The sequence below is a fragment of the Orycteropus afer genome, unplaced genomic scaffold (assembly GCF_000298275.1).
Source record: "Orycteropus afer afer isolate SDZICR_OR568_19922 unplaced genomic scaffold, OryAfe1.0 scaffold00085, whole genome shotgun sequence".
NCBI lineage: Eukaryota > Metazoa > Chordata > Mammalia > Tubulidentata > Orycteropodidae > Orycteropus > Orycteropus afer.
Genome location: NW_006921672.1, coordinates 7,786,285 through 7,807,236, shown reverse-complemented (window position 1 = coordinate 7,807,236; position 20,952 = coordinate 7,786,285). Strand labels below are relative to the sequence as shown.

The 20,952-nt window shown below is 37.4% G+C and overlaps 1 protein-coding gene across 1 annotated transcript in view; it reads left to right on the top strand.

Annotated features, from left to right (window-relative positions):
* FBXL20 (F-box and leucine rich repeat protein 20) overlaps positions 1–20,952 on the top strand; it is a 142,882-nt gene that overhangs the window by 116,257 nt on the left and 5,673 nt on the right. Inside the window, 6 exon segments of the mRNA XM_042781105.1 lie at positions 6,584–6,679; positions 8,441–8,567; positions 9,789–9,863; positions 13,179–13,309; positions 19,056–19,116; positions 19,954–19,998. Coding sequence (XP_042637039.1) covers positions 6,584–6,679; positions 8,441–8,567; positions 9,789–9,863; positions 13,179–13,309; positions 19,056–19,116; positions 19,954–19,998 — 535 coding nt within the window.

Below are 20,952 nucleotides of genomic sequence, written 5' to 3'. Positions count from 1 at the left end.
TTTGAGCCAAGATCCATCTGACATCAGCATTGATAACCCTTATTCCACATCCTCTTCTGAATCCAGCTTGCATTTCTGGAAGTTCTCTGTCAATATACTACTGCAACTGTTTTTGGATTATCTTCAGTAAGATTTTGCGTGTGATACTAATGATATTATTCAACAATGTCCACATTCTGTGGGATCTCCTTTCTTTGGAATGGGTACAGATATGTACCTCTTCCAGTCCATTGGCAAGGTAACTGCCTTCCAAATCTCCTGGCATGGCTGAATGAGTACCTCCAGTGTGGCATCCATTTGTTGAAACATCTCAGTGGGTATCCCATCAATTCCTTGAGCCTTGTTTTTTGCTACTTCCTTCAGTGCAGCTTCGACTTCCTCCTTCAGTACCATTGGTTCTTGAACATATTCCACCTCCTGAAGTGGATGAACATTGACAAGTTCTTTTTGGTACAATAACTGTGTATTCCTTCCATCTTCTTTTTTTTTTTTTTAATGTGATTTAGGTGAACAGAGCAAATTCACTTTCCATACAGCAGTTCACATACACTTTGTGTCATGACATTGACCACAATTTACCACAATGAAATAGCTCCCCTCCCACTTCCTTCCGATAATTACCTCTTACCTGTGTCTATCCCTCTATGTACTCCTGACCCCTGAGCTGTCTCCCTGTGCATAAGCAGCCCTTCTTTCTCCCATGATTGTTCTCTCCAAGGAGTGTATCTACCTCAGGTAAATGTTTAACTCATATGCCTGTCTTTTGCTTGGCTGGAAGCCACAGGTGTGGGTTCACTTCCAGACCTAACGGCCGGCTAGGGACCATAGACTCTGGTTACACCAGGCTCTATCGGACGAGCAAACCTGGTCCCCCTCCCTTTTTTTTTCCTCCAAATGATTTTGAGTTTTGTCCACATTGTTCTTCTCTATCCAGGATCTCCTACTTGGATCCCCTTCCAAGTGGTTGACATTGGTAGCCGGGCACCATCTAGTTCTTCTGATCTCATAGTCATATAGGTTGTAGATTGGATGGTGTACCAGTCGCTAGGACTGATTGTATCCATTAATTTTTTCTTCATTCTTCTTTGCTTTGGACGAGGAGAGACCCATCATTGCATCTAGATGGCAGCTTGCAAGCTTTTAAGATCCCAGTCGCTGCTCGCCAAAGTAGGAGGTGGAACAATGTTTTGTGTAGTATGTTATGCCAATTGAGCTTGATGTCCCCTGTGACTATGGTCCCGAGCCCACAGGTTCAACTACTCGGTCCCTCTGGGTAGCTGGCTGTGACCAAGCAGTGACTACCACCATGCTCTTGTCAGCTCTACTATACACCTGGGAATTCAGATCATACACATAAACTTCCATCCTCTTTTGATGTTTCCTGCATCATTCAATATTTTGCCCATAGAATCTTTCAGTATTGCAACTCAAGGCTTAAATTTTTTCTTCAGTTCTTTCTGCTTAAGAAATATCAAGCGTATTCTTCCCTTTTGATTTTCTATCTCCGTGTCTTTGCATATTTCATTATAATAATTGGCTTTGTCGAGCTGCTCTTTGAAATCTTCTGTTCAGCTCTTTTATCTTGTCATTTCTTCCATTTGCTTTAGCTACTCTCCGTTCAAGGGCGTTTCAGAGTCTCTTCTGACATCCATTTTGGCCTTTTCTTTCTTTCCTGTCTTTTTAATGACCTCTTGCTTTCTTTATATATGATGATCTTGATGTCATCCCACAATTCCTTTGGTTTTCTGTCATTAGTGTTCAGTGCATCTAATCTATTTTTTAGTGGTCTCTAAATTCAGGAGGAATATACTCAAGGTCATATTTTGGCTCTTGTGGACTTGTTTTAATTGTCTTCAACTTCAAGTTGAACTTTCATATGAGCAGTTGATCGTCTATTCCACAATCAGCTTCTGGCCTTGTTCTGGCTGAAAATATTGAGCTTCTTCATCACCTCTTGCCACGGGTGTAGTCAGTCTGATTCCTGTGTACTCCATCTGGCAAAGTGCACATGTATAGCACCGTTTGTGTTGTTGAAAAAAAGTATTTGCAGTGAATAAGTTGTTGGTCTTGCAAAATTCTGTCATGCGATCTCCAGCATTATTTCCCTCTCCACAGCCATATTTTCTAACTAATGATGATTCTAATTTGTTTCCAACTTTTGCATTCCAATCACCAGTGATAATAAACACATCTTGATTGCATGTTTGGTCAATTTCAAAGTGCAGAAGTTGGTAAAAATCTTCCATTTTCTCATCCAATCCATTAAGTAATATGAATTACTAATAAGCACATGAAAGGGTGTTCAAGGTCATTAGGGAATTGCAATATAAAACCACAATGTGATTCTACTCTGTACCCACTTAAATGGCTGTAATTAAAAAAAAAAAAAAATTACAATCAACACCTATGGAAGCAGCAGTCGAGACATTAAAAGATGTAAAGCATTGGGCAAATCTGTTGCGAAGGACCTCTTTCAAGTGCTGAAGAGCAAAGATACCTCTTGAAGACTAAGATGGGCCTAACCCCAGCCATGGTATTTTCAGTCACCTTATATGCATGTGAAATCTGGACAATAAATAAGGAAGACCGAAGAAGACTTGATTCTTTTGAGTTGTGGTATTGGCAAAGAATGCTGAAAGTATGTGGACTGCTGAAAGAACTAACACATCTTTCCTGGAAGAAGTACAGCCAGAATGCTCCTTGAACATGAGAATGGCCAGACTTCATCTCACCTACTTTGGCCATGTTGTCAGAAGAGACCATTCTCTGGAGAGGGATGTCATGCCTGGTAAAGTGGAGGGTCAACAAAAAAGGGGAAGGCTCTCAACAAGGTGGATTGACATGGTGGCTGCAGCCATGGGCTCAGGTATGGTAGAGATGGTAATGCTGGCATAGGACCAAGCAGTGTTTCGTTCTGTTGTACGTAAGGTCTCTGTGAGTTGGTGACAACTCGATGGCACATAACAACAACGGAGAAACTGGAACTTTCGTATATTGCTGCTGGGCATGCAAAATGGTACATTTTGGTAGTTTCTTATGAAGTTAAAACCTACTATGTTGTTTATTGCCATTGTATCATCTCCAATAATGACAACTTTATGTGCAGCAGAAGGAAACATTGTCCAGTCCTCCATCATCCTCACAATCACCAGAATGATAAAGTTCATTGATGAAGCTGCTATGCCAGTCCATCTCACTGAGGGTCTTCCACATCTGCATTGGCCTTCTACATCATGAAACGTGATGGTCTCTAGTGATTGATCCCTCCTAATGTCAAAACAAGCAGGAGAAGAGAAGGAAAAATAAAAAAGTGAGTCACCATTCTGTTATGATCCTTAAGGTTTTCATAAGCTAATTTTCAGAAGTAGATTACCAGCCTTTCTTTGTAGTCTGTCTTAGTCTGGAAGCTCTGTTAAAAACCTGTCCACTGTGGGTGACCCTGCTAGTATTTGAAATACCAGTGGCATAGCTTCAGTATCATATCAACACAAGCCACTACAGTATGACAAACTGACAAAGTAGTGGATACTACGCAAAGGCATTCAACTGTGTGGATCATAACAGCTTATGGCTAACACTGGAAAGAATGGGAATTCCAGAGCACTTAATTCTGTTTATGAGGAACCTGTACATAGACCAAGAGACAGTCAGTCAAACAGAACAAAGGGATACTGCATGGTTTAAAATCAGAAGAGGTATGCATCGGGGTTGTATCCACCATACTTATTCAGTCTGTATGCTGAGCAAATAATCTGAGAAGCCGGATTATGTGAGGATGAATGCAGCATCAGGATCAGAGGAACACTCATTAATAACCTGTGATATGCAGATGATACAACCTTGCTTGCTGAAAGTGAAGAAGACTTGAAGTATTTACTGATGAAGATCAAAAACTACAGCCTTTGGTACGGATTGCACCTTAACGTAAAAATCCTTACAGCTGAACCAGTGAGCAACATCACAGTAGATGGAGAAAAGATTAAAATTGTCAAAGATTTAATTTTACTTCGATTCACAATCAACACCCTTGGAAGGAGCAGTCAGGAAATCAGACAACAAATCTTTTCCAAATGATCTCTTTAAAGCATTTAAGAGCATAGATGTCACTTTGAAAACAATGGTGCACCTGATCAAAGCCATGGTCTTTTCAGTAGCCTCATATGCATGTGAAAGCTGGACAATGAATAAGGAAGACCATGGGAGAATTGATCCATTTGTAACATACTACACAAAAACATTGTTCTACATCCTACTTTGATGAGTAGCAGCTGGGGTCTTAAAAGCTTGCAAATGGCCATCTAAATGCAACAATGAGTCTCTTCTTGTCCAGAGCAAGTAATAATGAAGAAAACCAAAGATGCATGGAAACAGTTAGTCCAAGGGACTGGTAAACCATGCAGTCCTTAGCCTATATGACCATGAGACCAGAAGGACTAGATGGTGCCCAGCTATTACTGTCAACCATTCGGAGGGGATCAGTACAAGATATCCTGGATAGAGTGGGAGAACAATGTGGAACAAAACTCAAAATCATAAAAAAAAGACCAGGTTTGTGGGTCTGATAGAGCCTGGTGAGACCCCTGAAACTATGGCCTCTAGTTACCCTTCAGGTCTAGAACTGAACTCACTCCTGTTATTTCCAGCCAAACAATAGACAGGCATATGGTGTGAACATTTGCGTCAGGTAGATACACCCCTTGGAGTGATCAGTTGTGGGAGAACAGAAGGATAGTGTTTATATAGGGAGACAGCTTGGGGAAAAGGAGTACATTGGAGGGAAGGACACAGGGGAGAGGTAAGTATAGGGAGGAAGTGGGAAGAGAGCTGTTATATTGTGGGGAATTGCAATCAATGTCATGGAACAAAATGTATGAACTGCTGTATGGAAAATGAATTTGCTCTATAAACTTTCACCCAAATCACAATAAAAATTTAAATCAATAAATAAATGAAGAGTTGGGGGGAGGAAAAAGAATTTGATGCATTTGTACTATGGTGTTGGCGAAGAATATTGAAAATACCATGGACTGGTAGAAGAAAGAATGAATAGATCTATCTTGGAAGAGGTGCAGTTAGAATGCTCCTTAGAAGTGAAAATGGCCAGGCTTCATATCGTGTATTTTGGTCATGTTGTCAAAAGGGACTACTCCCTGGAGAAGAAAATCATGCTTGGTAAAGTAGAGGGTCTTCGAAAAAGGGGAAGACCTTCAATGAGATGTATTGGCACAATGTCTGCAATGATGGGCTCAAGCATAGCAATTTTGTGGATGGTATAGGACCAGATAGTGTTTGTTCTGTTGTACATAGGATCACTGTGAATCAGAACTGACTTGATGGCACCTAACAACAACAACAAATTGAAAAGAAGAAAAGAAAAACATTGCCAATGAATTGATCCTGACTTATAGTGACCCTGTGGGACTGGGTATACCTGCCCCGTAGGCTTTCCAAGCCTGTAATCTTTGTAGAAGCAGACAGTATCTTTGTCCCATGAAGTGGCTGGTGGGTTCAAACAGGCAACCTTTCCATTAGTAGCCAAGCACTTAACCACTGTGCCCCAGGGCTCCAGATTTAGTATAAAACCTAGCGATTCCATTCCTAAGAATGTACAGAAAAGAAATGAAAACATGTCCACACAAAGACTTGAGAGATCTGTCAGCCAAATACAATGTATGGATCTTGTTTGGATCCTAATTTAGACAAAGACATTTATGAGATAATGGGAAATTCAACACACACTAGGTATCAGGGTGATATTAAAGAATTTTAATTTTGTTAGATGTGATAGTATAGTTGTGTTTTTAAAACACTCTTAACTATCAGAAATATATACTGAAATATTTACAGATGAAATAATATGTCTGGATTTGCTTTAAAATACTGGGACTTAAACAGGAGTGGAAGAAACAAAAATAGCAGAATGTTAATAAATATCAAAGCTTAATGACAGTACCTGTGAGTTCTCTCTATACTATTCACTGTTTTGTGTGTATTTGAAATTTTTCATAATAGTCAGTTTAAAAAACTGAGAATTTGATTACTGTGGTAAAAAAAGCCTTTTAGAAATTCATAAAGGAAAGTAACAATATTTCATAACTTAGCTTTTTTCAATCTAATCCAGTCCGTCCTCTGTGTATACCTTGCAAAAATCCAGTTCTTTTGTGACTGCCATGCCAAAGGTTATCTTGGGCAGAGATTTAAGTGAAAGAGCAAAGACAAAACTTTTCATCTTCATTTTAGACTAAATGATGGCAGGTACTACCTAGCTTTCTGGTATTCCTGGATTTGCATGTAGATACCATCTTAGAGCACACATGAGTAGTATATTCTTAATAGCTATTAACATATCCAAATGTGAATCAGTACCACTTTCCCCTCATGCAGATTCTCACACACAGCACAGCATATCTTTGTGAATGGCATCTGCCTCTTCCTGAATGTGAAAGGTCCAGGATTTACAACTGCTTTTATTTAAGGCATGGAAATTTTACAGTTCTTACATGTACAAACATTTTAGGAAAATGATGTATATTAAGGATGTGTTCTCATTTTGTTCATTCTTTCTCCTTTTTCTATTTTTCAGTACCTGTACTAGCCTTAGCAAATTCTGTTCTAAACTCAGACATCTTGACTTGGCTTCCTGTACATCAATAACAAACATGTCTCTCAAAGCTCTGAGGTAAATTTCTTAAAATAAGCATGTTCAATACTCAGAAAAAATACATTTTTTAAATAACTGAAATGAAGTTGGATTTAAAGGCGTTTTATGTATATATATATATACTGTAGTTCAGACCAGATATTTTCTTTTACTACTTGCCCAAATTTCAGGTCACATCTACATTAAATGACTAATTAGGATTTCTGAAAAGAGTAGTACAGTGATTAAAACAAGGCAGTATTAGACTGAACCATATAAAGTTGACAATATTTGACAGTTTTTGCCATATAAAAATGGCAGCTTCATGTACTTCAACCTAATGTATATCAAGTATTTTGCATGGTACTTGGCATATAAAAGCACTCAATGAATGTTAGTAATTTTAATGTTAATGTATTTTTAAAGTATATTACAGGAAATATTATCTTAAAAGGAAAGTGAAATGTTCGTTCTCTTTGGAACCTTATCTTTTCATCAGCCTTTTATAAATGATTATAGTCCTGTGTATTGGCTGCATTTATGCAGTGAGTACTAAGTTATTATAAACATAAATATTGATCTCATTAAGTAGTGTATGTTATCTAAAAGCATACTTCTAGATCTACCTTGTGAATATTGAGCATATATGTAAAACAATTTTATATAGGTTATAAAATATTTTTATGTACAGTTTTTTTTATGTAAAACTTTATTATGAGGTAGATAGGACAGACATTTTACTGATTTTAAAAAAATTAAAAAATAGATTAAGCTTTCAAATGTCAAGTGCTCTGATGCAACTATTCTATTTAACTGAAAAAGATATTGTTGCTGCCCTTAAGTTGCTCAGAGTCTAGTAGGAGGAGAAAAAAAAAATGTCATCATGTTACAATTTGATAATAGGAGTGAGTACATTGATTTTGGGAGACTTTATAGAAAGGGTGCCTTAGGTAATCTTAGATTTCCAAAAGTGACTTGCCTGAAGTCACATTAATGTTGAAGAACAAATTTGAACCTACTAGATCTCTTGGCTTTATATTTTGATTCTTTTCTACAGGCAGGGATTAAGACAATTTAAGCATTGTTTTCCAAAGAATATCATAGAAAGCTTGGGATTCTTTTTATATTCCAAGTGTGAAACTAAACTAATAAGAGCAGAAGAGGTCAAAAGTGAAGCTAGTATTTGATAGAAGGCAGAGATTGAATACAAGATATCCTAAATTCAGCCTATGGAAGTAGTACTCTAAAAACGTCTCAGGTAAGGAAATATATAAATCCTTTGTAATTTTTTTTAAATAAAAGTTTAAGGGTCCTTATTAGTACTTAGATAAATAATAGAATTAATTGATAAGGAATCTGGATTTGATTCTGAACTCTTTATTAATTGCTTTGTGAGCTTGAACAAGTCATTTAATTTTATTTCCTATCTAGAGACCATTGAGATACATGATTAGTACAAAAAAGAATATTAAAATATTTTTATAAAATTCCATGAAAATCTAATAAATCTGAAAAAACAGTATTGTACTTTGTGCTCATTAGTTAAAGCTTAATTTGAGCTGGCCCCACTAGTGATATATAGTACCACATAAACACCACAAACATTGGGGAATTAGCTTTTATTTTGCTATAGGGTTGCCTATATTGTAAATCTACATTAAATATGTATATATATATATATGTTCTTGTGGAAGAGAATGGGCCTATATCCATTCCCTGACTAAATAGCCAATAAAATGAAATTTGGTGGCTTTGGAACTGGATCTAGTCATAAATTTGTTTATTTTGTTTTATTCTAAGTGAGGGATGTCCATTGTTGGAGCAACTGAACATTTCCTGGTGTGACCAAGTAACCAAGGATGGCATCCAAGCACTAGTGAGAGGCTGTGGGGGTCTCAAGGCCTTATTCTTAAAAGGTTGCACACAGGTAATACTCCATATAGGGCTTGGAGGAGCTATGAGCTCAAGATAAGTAGCCACAAGGTGTTGACTTTTGAGGGAAGTGTAAGTTATTGTATATTATTGAGATGATTACTAAAAATTAAAGAGTTTTGCTTAGAATGAAAGAATTTAAGAAGATTTGACATCTGATCCAAGATAAACATCTCCTTGTAGAATTGATTTTTTGGGGAGCAATGAGGTGAGAAGAAAAGGATCACACTGAGCATATATCATTGGCAAGAAGGGTTTCCTGCAATTTAATCTGTATTGAAAACATTCTGTGTTACTGACTGAGACTTTCAATTATAAATAAGGAAAAGCAGTCTTGGTAATTTCCATTAGTTGTTTAACCAACCAAAAGTTTTTCTTAAATGTGTTAATACACATCTACCTACATTTTACAGTGTTGATGCTTATTTCCTGCCAGTCACATTACAATCCAGCATATTTTGCCATTAAAAATGTTATGATCTCTATATTTTACAGTGAAAAAGATCAATTGACTAGGAAGCATCTTAAAGGAGATGATCAAGAGTGGATTTAGAAGTGATTGACAACATAGGACTATGTTTATTATTATTTTATCCTTTATCAATGGTTACTAAAATCATGCCTTGGATTCCATTAAAAATGCCCTCATTCTTTTACCATGGTAGGAGGGGGACCACTCTTTGAAGCAGAACTTTGGAAGTATGATTGCCTTAAAATAACAGTTTGAGCTTCTGGTTATTTATGGAATCCTGGAAAATATTGATTGGAGTACATCATTATAATCAATTACTTCCCATCTGTTCACAGCACTGTGAGCACAGCACTTATCTCCCAGCAGCAGATAAACAAACACTGGATTCTTTTCTCAGCTCCTGCTCCCGAAAGTTTGTTTTTAAAAAAACTTTATAGGAGGTGTTAAAATATGAAAATTGTCATACCTTTATATTGAGGGGCATACTTAATTTATCAGAAGCAAAATCCATAAACACTAGGCAATGTTTATTTAATCTTTTCCTTGATTTGTTGGGAATAATATGATTTTTATATGGTCAGAACTGGTAAGAAATAATGATAACCATGTTAATGTTTCTGGTTCATTGTTCCTTTGAAATTCTGTTGGCTATTTTTAGACTATTGATGAATGTATTAATTCTGAAATCTTTCTGTTTTGAAGCCATGTCAATAATTATTTTTTCTCTCATTTTTATCTTTCTAGCTAGAAGATGAAGCTCTCAAGTACATAGGTGCACACTGTCCTGAACTAGTGACTTTGAACTTGCAGACTTGCTTAGTAAGCAGTCCCTTCCATGACTATTCTGTATTAGCAGTTCCTTTCAGTAGTATAATTTTAAGAGTTTCCATCATCAAGACCGGTGTTTTTCTGCTGAAACTCTAAGGACACATTGGACACACAGATGACTCTTCACATGTTTGACAATAGTCATGCCTAGGGTTTTTGACGTAGATAAGATAAACAGCATGGTAGGTAAATTAGAGCTAACTATTACTCTATACAGAAGGAAGGTTGGGCAATCTAATTCCATAGTGATACCACCTCAGAAACCCAAGGAGGAATCACTATGAGGTGGCAACTCGATGGCAGTGAGAGAGAGAGAGAGAGAGAGAAATTACTCTATACCTTTCTACTTAAGAAAACTATCCACTTTTTAACAATAAATCATTCATAAACTTCAGTATTTAAAATATTTTTGTTAACAAATTATTTGTGATCACACTTTATAATCAATTAAGATGTGTCAGTGTGTCACAATCCTACTATTGGAAACTACTGATGTAAACAGATGGCAAGCAAACTATACCCTTTAAATCGTTGTCAGATAGTGTTACTAGTTAGCATTTGGCTTTGTTTAGACCATAAACTTTTTGTGTCTACCCCGAAACCCCTGCAATTTACTCTTAAGAACTATGAAACTACTCAAGGACCCAGAACGTTGATAGCACGTGTTTAGCTCTTCTTTCTTGCCTTGAAAATTACCTATAGGTAAGAGACCTTCAAAGCATTAAAAAAAAGAAAACTTGGTAAGGGTTTTCCTTGTTTCTGCTAAGCCTTCTGCTTATACCTTCCCCTTCTTGTTTGATCCCTTGGAACTTGAGAGTGTAGTGGTTGCTTAGTTAAGGGTAATATACAGTACTAGTTACTTTCAAGTTGACTCCAACTCACAGTGACCCCATGTGTGTCAAACTAGAACTGTGCTCCATAGGGTTTTCAGTGGCTGATTTTTCAGAAGTAGATCACTGGGCGTTTCTTCAGAGGTGTCTCTGAATGGTCTCAAATCTTCAATGTTTTGATTAGCAGCCAAGGTGTTAACAGTTTTCACTGCCCATGAGTGGGGGTGAGGGGGAGACCAACATTGCCTTTGAGTCAGTCTTGACTCATGATGACCCCATATGTTACAGAATAGAACCATAAACCAAAATAACTGTAGTATTTTCTTGGCTCCATGGTATTTTCTTGGCTGTAATCTTTATGGAAGCAAATCACCAGTTGTTTCTTCCATGGAGCCACTGGGTAGGTTTGAACCACCATCCTTTAGGTTAGTAGTTGAGTGCAAGCCTTTTGTGCCATCTAGGAACCTTTATGTACCACCAAGGAACTGTGATATAAAGGTTTACATTTTATGCAATTTAAGTGACATATCCTTTTGGCCCTTAAGTGATGGTGTTAATAATGATCTGCTTGGAAGGCATCTGGAGATTGGGTTAAAGGAGTGACATTCCTTCATATTAATTTAGGTCACCATCATTACTGACTACCAAAATATGCCTAATTTCATTTACGGGACTGAAGTACTTAACCCTACAGAGCAAGTTGTCCCTGGGTGGTACTAATGGTTAAGTGCTCATTTGCTAGCCAAGAGGTTGGTTTAAATCCACCCAGAGGTGCCTTAGGAGGCAGGCTGGTGATCAAAACACTGTGGAATAGTTCCACTCTGTACACATGGGGTCGTCATGAGTTGAAATCAACTTGAAGGCAACAGCAACAACAGAGTGCACACACCATTGTTATAAACAAGAAACCATCATCTTACAGTGCTAGGAAGAAGCTTATCTTGGACATATTCAGGTGATAATGACTAATTACTGTTTAATATACATGTATTTATATAAATATATATACTATCTATATAAAATATACACACATATTGCATACATACCATTTACAGGTTTATTTCTGTTTCTTTTACTTTTTCAGCAGGCAGGAATCACAGTTATGCATAAAGAACTAGTTCTGTCATAAGTATTTTACCATTTTTCTTTGCCCAAATCTTAGTACACAAGTCTTTCTGTCCTTACAGTGTGATGAAATGATTCTCAGCATTCATGAGACTTCATGTTGCTCCCCAAAATTATTGAAGTGACTTAAGCACATTCTTGATTAATTCTCTTCTTCTTGAAAGTAAAATTGTAGTCAATTTCATTACTTTTAATATTTAAAGTATTGGCAATATGACTTTCCTCGTCATTCTTTCTCAGTAATCCATTATAGACTTTAAAACTTAAGAAGGAAAACTTAAGAAGGCAGCACAGCCCTATAATATTTTTCTCATCATGTGAGACAAGTCCTATTGACCCGCATGCTAAATTAATTGCAGCTTCTCCCTTTACCTCTCAGTTATCCTTGTTTAGTTGCATTTGGTTGACACGTTTTCAGGTACTTTCACATGTTTATACGCTTCATTAATTTAACCTCATGACAAACCTGGTATTTTCTGTAGCATCTGTTTTATTGTTTTTATTTAGTTTTGGTTGCATGACATTGAGAACATGCTGATTTAAGCCATGAATGATAAAAGTTTGGGTTTTTTTCAGTGGTCCTTGCAACCTAAGGATGTTGTTTGATGAAACAGAAATGGCAGGAGAGTTTTAAACTTCACAAAAGTAGTGAATCTTCCAGGACAAATGGAAGTGCTGATAGTATCCAAAATATTAAGATGTTTATATATTATATCTTTGAATGTATCTTATTTTTTCTTTTTAAAATAATTATTAAAACATATACAAAATTTTATTTTACTTGTATACAACTATTCATCCTCATTAAAAAAAATAAGATGTTTTTACATTCGAAAATAAAATGAATGCTCTGGCTGATAGAGAGAGGATTCTACTTGTCATCCACAGCTTGTGTCCTTTTTTTTCCCCCCACTAACTTATCAGTATCAATTTAAACTTGTAGATACTGGTTTTCCTATTAAGAGTACTATTTTTATTACCTGATTCTAGATAAATACTCTATTTTAAAAAGCACAGAAAAAAAAGTTTTTTAGGTCCTTTAACTGAATCTACCCCATGCTATTCCCAGTCCCATTAAGTTAAATGAAGCCCATTATACCCTCTTTCCTCTATACCAAAAACAGCTTATCTTGCAAACTAAATCAAAAAGAACTGAAAGGAAGCAACAAAGTGCATTCATTTTATTTTAGATCTGTTACCTGATTAATGTTAGATCTACCCTGATTTCTTTTGGGTGCTTGTTTTCATTGATGTAATATTTTTCCTTCTTTTATTTTTGCTAAGTTACTAAATCTGTGGTATTTTTTGCTCTTGTGTTTTTGTTTTTGTTTTTGTTTTTGTTTGTTTTTAGCAAATCACAGATGACGGTCTTATTACTATATGCAGAGGGTGCCATAAGTTACAGTCCCTCTGTGCTTCCGGCTGCTCCAACATCACAGATGCCATCCTGAATGCTCTAGGTCAGAACTGCCCACGGCTTAGGTAAACATTTTTGTTTAGCTCAAAAAATATGGAAAAGGTACAGAAACATGATTCATCCATATTTATTCCTTGGAACCTTGAAATTTTAAGGTAGATGCTGTTAGGCTACTACCCTTCCAGCTGCTCACCTACATTCTTTATTTGATGACAGGTACACCTACTCCTCACTTACCAGCTATTTTGTTATCCAACATTTTGTGTTTACGACAATAGTAAAAACTCTATTGTTCGTCTGTTTTGTGCATTAACAACATATATCTGGCAGTAACAAATGCTGACATGTGAGGTGAAAGTAATGCTGGCTGTGATGGTTAAAGCTTTATGTCAACTTAGCAGGGCCAGGATTCTCACTGGTTTGGTGGTTATGTAATGATGTAGTCATCCTCTTTTGTGATCTGATATGGTCATCCTCCATTTTCACATAAGACCTGGTATTTGAAACCTTACCATGTTGATAAGTGAGGAGTAGGTGTAATTGGTGTGAACCAAGGGGTAGCAATCCCTATATTTTACTTCTTGCTATCCATATTAGATGAAAACAGCATTTTATGTCATTACTTGAGAAAGAAGTAAAGGCATTTTCTCTGTTTTGTCTTTTGTCACTGAATATGAAATGCACCATTTATTTTGTATATAAGTAAATTAGAGCAACTCACAACAATCTCTGACACAGTGCTATATGTTTTCTTTGAGTGTAAGGTAAAGTTCACTTTACAGAAGTGTTCAATGTGAAACATTTCCCAATTGAGTCAATACAGTACGTTATATATTTACCCATTGTTTTGGTTCTCTTGTGCTTCTGTAACAGAAATACCACAAATGGGTGGCTTTAAAAACAGGGATTTATTCTCTTACAGTTTAGAAGGGTAGAAGTTCAAACTGCCGGCTCTAGGGGCTGGATTGAAAGCATCCTCAACCTTGGGCTTCAGCTCTGCCTCTTGCTCTCAGCCCACTGAAGCTGGAGGCATCTCTTAACTCAGGCAGCTGCTGGCTACTGAGGCTGACAAACCCAAGGTCAACAAGTAAATGGCACAGTCCCAAGATTATGAAGCAATACAGCGGGCCACTAATTCAAGTCCGTTAACAGTCCCAAGAGTAGCAGACAGCATGACAGGCCACTGAGATGAAGACTTGGCCAAATGCAGGATCCAGATAATCCAAAAGCGAGAAACCTTCCTCACAGCTGCTTTTTATATACTGGAATCAGACCATATCCCTAAGGCAGCTACTCAGCTGCTCACAGTAGATTCCACCATGAAGTTGATTACCTATGAGAGTCAGAACTCGATAGGAGTGCCTTGTTTCTCTAGGTCTCACAAGTTTTCCACCTTTTTCTCTTTTTTTCCTTTAAACATTTTAGTGTGAGTTGGGTGAAAGTTTACAGAGCAAATTAGTTTCCCGTTCAACAGTTTATATACATTCTGTTCCATGGCATTAGTTGCAGTCCCCTTAGTGTAACAACATTGTTCCTGCTTCCTTCTTGGATTCCCCATTTCTATTTGTCTATCTTTCCTGCCCCTTCCTGCCTTCTGAACTTTGTTTTTGGGCAAATGCTGTCACTTTGGTCTCATATGTTGATTGTTGTGAAGAGCACATTTGTCACAGGAGTAACTGTTCATTTTATTGGCCTGTCTGTTGTTTGACTAAAAGGTGATCTCTGGAAATATAGATTCAGTTTTAGGTTTGAAGGGTATCTAAGGGCCGGAGTCTTGGGGGTTCCACTAATCTCTGTCAGACTAGTATGTCTAGTCTTTTTTTTTATGATTTTGAATTTTGTTCTACATTTTTCCTCCCACTTTGCCCATAACCTTGTATGGTGATCCCCATCAGTAGTAGTACCCAGGCACCATCTGGTTCTTTAGGACTCAGGCTAGTGGAAGCTGTGGTTCATGTGGTCCATTAATCCTCTGGACTAATTGTTTTTTTGAGTCTTTGATTTTCTTCACTCTTCTTTGCTTTGGACAGGAAGAGACCAATAGTTGTGTATTACATGGCCATTCATAGGCTTTTGAGACCCCAGTTGCTAATCACCAAAGGAGGACATAGAACGTTGTCTTTATGGACTGTGTTATGCCACTTGACCTAGATGTCCCCTGAGACTGTGGTCCTAAGCCCTAAAGCCCAGTGACTCAGTCCCTCAAGGTATTTGGTTATGGCTAAAAAGTTTGTGTAACTTTGCTCCCTATATGCCCTACTATATACCTGAGTATATTTGTAGCTCATATAAATTCTGATATAGAAATATCCTCTGCCAAACATATATGCTCATGAGTATACTCCCATATGCCATTCCACACCTGTATATGTTGTAATATTTACCATTGTTACCTTTTACTCTTATATACTTCCCACTGTCTTCTTTTGCCTTAGTCATAGTATGCTGACCTCTCTTTACTGCTTTCCTTTCACCCAAATTAATACATGTCTACTATCTAGTTAGTGATTTTTCTGTCCCTCCTCCTCCCATCCCTGGTAACCATCAAAGAATGTTTCTTTCTGTGGATAAACCTTTTCTTGACTTTTTATAGTAGTGGTCTCGTACAATAGATGTCTGTCCTTTTGTGATTGACATCTTTCACTCAATATAATTGTCCTCCAGGTTCATCCATGTTGTGAGGTGTTTCATGAATTCATCATTATTCTTTAACATTGCGTGTGTGTACCATAGTTCATTTATCCATTCATCTGCTGATCGGCACTTAGGTTGTTTTCATCTTTTTGCTATTGTGAATAGTGCTATTATGGACATGGATGTGCATTTATCTATTAGTGTCACAGCTCTTATTTCTCTAGAATATATACCTGGTAGGGGCATTGCTGGGTCATACAGTATGTCTATTTCTAACTGTTAAAGGAAGCACCATACCATTTGCCATAGTGGTAATATCATTTTACAATCCCACCAGCAGTATATGAGGGTTCCAATCTTCCTACACCCTTTCCAGCATTTATTGTTTCCTGAAGACATTTTCTCTGTTATTGATATTTTCATCCAATTCCTTTCTGAAAGAAGTTTTAAAAGGCCAGCCTGTGGTCATTTATATTATAGTAACAGTACCAAGCACATGTTGGGGTGTGTGTGTGTTGAATCAATTCCAACTCATAGTGACCCTATGGGACAGAATAAAACTGTCCCATAGGGTTTCCTAGGCTGTAATCTTTATAAGAGCAGATTACCAGGTCTTTTCTTCCATGGAGTGACTGGTGGATTTGAACCACTGGCTTTTTAGTTAGCAGCTGAGTGCTTTTAACTCTTGTACTACCACCAGGGCTTCTTGGCAAGTACATAGCAAGGAGATTTTAAAAAAAGAAAAAAAACCTACAAGAGGACCTTTTTGTATTGAGGATATTTTAGAACTCACTAAACCTTCTTTCTCTCTGGCTCCTCCTCTCTACTTCAATGTGATATTGGCTGAATACTTACTAAGAATGCTGACCACTCTGAAATAGATCACAGTAAGTGGTCATGGATAGAGTGGGAGGAAATGTGAAACAGAGTTTTCATTTTTCATAAAAAAGACCAGGCTTACTGGTCTGGTGAATATGGGGAAACCCTTGAGACTATGACCATTAGTCATCCTTTAAGCTAGGAACTGAACTTAAACCCCATGACTCACCTGGCGGCCAATGATAAATAGGGTGAACAGTAATATCAGGAGGGTATCTACTCATCAGCACAATCAGACATATGAGATCAACAGGACAACATTTGCCCAGGTATAGAGCTAGGAAGATGGGAGGGAATGGAAAGGAACAACGAAAGGAAGGCATGGGTACAGGGAAGAAATGGGAGGAATGCTGTTACGGTATAGGGATTGAAGTAAATGTCCCAAAGCAGAATGTGTATGGATTGTTGGGTGGAAAACCAACTTGCTCTATAAACTTTCTCCCAGATCACAATTTAAAGAATAAAAAATGCTGTGTAGTGTGCATGCGATTTTGATCCCATATTGATTCTGTAGGAACATAATAACACTATTTTGTAATGAGTGAGAATGATCCCCTTATACTTGTTTAAAAAAAACTCTCCAAACTCACTGCCATCGAGTCAGTTCTGACTCATAGCAACCCCTTTTTTTGAGTTTCTAAGGCAGTATCACTACGGAAGTGGATTGCCCAACCTTCCTTCTGAGGAGTGTCTGGTGGGTTTGACCCGCCAGCCTACTGGTTAGCGGTCAAATGCCTTTGGCACTATGGCACCAGAGTGCCTTTTTTTTTAAAAAAAAAAAAAAAAACTTACATAGTATTTATTATAGTAAAACCTGCAAAACCCAGAACATGTGTAAGGCAAAAACCTGTCCGAGAAGGAAAACACAAATATTTTCCACTAAAATGAGTGATAGAAATGTGGAAAAACTATACCTTGTAAGACCCAGAAAAATAAGAGTCTCATCAGGTTCCTGCTCTCACAGGCTTCATTGTTTTAAGTGCTTTATAAATAATCATTCTTTTAATCCTCATAACATGATATAACCACTATTTTCATCTCCATATTACAGAGGAGAAAACTAAAGCACGAAGAGATCAAGTAGCTTGCTCTTGTTCTTACAGCTAGTCAGTCAGTGGAGGAATATGGAGTCTAACTCAGAATCCATGAAACTACTTGTCTTACATATGAGCCTTGTAAACCAGTAAATTTTTTTTAAAAAAAAATTTATTGTGATAACCTTGTCAGTGGGCCTAAACATAACTGTTGAAAGATTTGTCTGCGGCTGCGTCAGCCTTACAAGGTAGGGCCATGGCCTCTGGGGTGAAACCACCATAGCCTCATAGGTTTCAAAGAATCAGACCTTCACCAACTTGGTTCTGGAGTGTGGGGCTGCCATTCATGACGGCCAGTGGGATGGGGCCATATCCACTGCCCAAAAGTGAGGGGGCAGGGCTGCCATGCCCAAGAGGCAGAGGAACAAGGCCTGCCAGGCCGAGGGAGTAAGGTTGCCATGGACTAGACCCATCCAGTGAAGGTGATGTGTGCACATGGCAAGTTGACAATGGGTAGAATTGTGGTAGTTATGTGTCAACTTTGCTGGCCCTGGTTTTGCGTGGCTGGGCAGCTGGATGTCGTTATTCCCCATGATGAGACTGGGAATCAACTCTTTGGTGGAATCTACTGTGAGCTGCTGAGTAGCTGCCTTCGCGATGTGGTCTGCCTCCCTTAATAGATCATAATCAGTATATCAAAGCCTAGAGTAGAGTACTTCTATGGATCTGAAGAAGTAACCACCCTCCACTCTAAATATTATTAAAAAACCAGTTGCCATCAAATCATTTGTAACTTATGGTGACCTATGTGTGTCAGAGTAGAGCTGTACTCCATAGGCTTTTCAGTGGCTGAGTTTTTCAGAAATAGATTGCCAGGCCTTTCTTCCAAGGAACTTCTGGGTGGACTCAAACTTCCAATCTTTCAGTTAGCCAAGTGTGTCAATTGTTTGCACTACTCAGAGCCTTCTTAAAAATATTGCACATGAACTTTTTGTATTTTAAGAGATGGGTCTTCAGCTCCATCCTATATGGTTCATTTTATTGTTAGAGTGTAAAGGTTCTCAAATATGATACTAAAAAATTGTGTTTCATTCAGCTTATACTTCCCCATTAGATGTAATAGTCATTTCTAATTGATTTTTGGTTGATAATGATTTCTTATACTTTAGCTTTAATCTTTTTTTTTTTTTTTTTTTTAATAAATCCAGTTTATAATGACCAAGAACTTGACTTGTACTTTTTTACTTTTTTTTTTTTTTAATAGAATATTAGAAGTGGCAAGGTGTTCTCAATTAACAGATGTGGGCTTTACCACTCTGGCCAGGGTAAGTATTTTCTCCAGGTTCCATAGCTTTATCTGTGATTTTTATTTCAGAAGAATAAGCAGCAAGGGTGATGTGGAATGGCAGCATGGGACTTGACTGAACCCCTTTCCAGCTAGTGTTCCTCAGCATTCTCGTGCTACAACAGTTCTGCATATGCATTCATTGGAGAGCATGCTGCTGCTTCACTCTACAGTAATTTCATAAGATGATACACTAAAAAGGGGCTTCCTTGTACTTTGTGAAAAAATAGTCAGTTTACATAGTTATTTGATATGTTAGTAGTGGATAAGATAGATGTTGAAAGAAACATAAAAGCCTATCTCTAAATGGAGAGGTTTTAAGGAATTTTCTGTATTTTCCAGAAGATTTTAATTCTTAGAGTAGTGGTTTATAAATCACTGCATCATAATAGTATTTAAAATTATACTGCCTTTGACCAGTATAATGAAACATGGGGAAGAACATTTGCTTTCAGGCATACTGATGGAATACTAGTTGGGTGGGGACGTTAAGCTTACCTTCCTCTCTCCCAAAGAAATAATTTTCATTAAATTAGTTGTAGTTGAAAGGACTCTGTATTAGCCCACTATTTAATGTTCAGCAAATTTATTCTATTAGGCTTACAAGATATTAGGTACTTTAAATATAAAATAATTGAAAATTTCACTGTGATCAAGGCCTTTTAATGTGTGTTGTTAATGGAATAAGAGAAGTGACATTAAAATGACAAGTTTTAAATTCATCAGTATATTTAATACTACCTCTTAGTTTTTTTAGCCTTGCATTTTCCCCATATTTTAAATGTTGCACTATAACATTTGGTTCTATACTTTGTAGAATTGCCATGAACTTGAAAAGATGGACCTGGAAGAGTGTGTTCAGGTAAGATTTTGGATTTTCACTCAGAAATGTACTGTGATAGAAATGTGCATAATCAATGCACATCATCAGAACATTCAAGTTCCAGCTCTAGGTTAGGACACTATGTAGTGTTTATTGCACTGCTGATTATCTGATACTCATTGAAGTACCCTCCAGACAAACAAAGCAAGGTTGAGGTGCTCATGGTATATATTAAAACAAACAAACAAAAAAAACCAGATCATTGCAGTCAAGTCAGTGTGGTCAATTGGTTCAATAGTGGCCCCTGTTGGGTTTCTGAGGTGGTAAATCTTTACAGAACTAGTTTGCCCTGTCTTCCTTTTGTGGTTAGTGGGCTTGAACTGCCAACCTTCTGGGTAGCAGTCAAATGCCTTATAATGAGGTATGAAATACATGCCTTCAGTATGGTTAAACAAAAAACAAACTGCTGTCAAATCTGATCCAACTCATAGCGACCCCTCCTTGGGTTTCTGAGGCAATATCACTATGGAAGTAGATTGCCCAGTCTTCTGAGGAGTGGCTGGTGGGTTTGAACTGCCAGCCTTCTGGTTAGCAGTCAGATGCTTTAGGCACTACACCACCAGAGCTCCTAGGTTAAAGAAAGGAAGCCCAAACGTTCAGGCCGTAAAGAAAGTATTTAAATGTTTTCCTAGACCTGGAAAGGTATGATGCTAGTAAATGAACAGTGCTCATATAACTTAGTTTGCTTTTTCCTCTTTTTTTATCATAGCCATCTTGGTAGGCTCATTCTGATTTTAGTTTGGCATTTTCTTAACGACTAACAATGTTGAGCATGTTTTCGTGGGCTTATTGATCATTTTGAAGGAGCCCTGGTGGTGCAGTGGTTAAACACTAAGCTGCTAACCAAATGCTTGGTGGTTTGAACCCAGCTGTGGTAGAAAAGACCTAGCAATCTGTTCTCATAAAGATTATAACCTAGGAACCATGGTCATA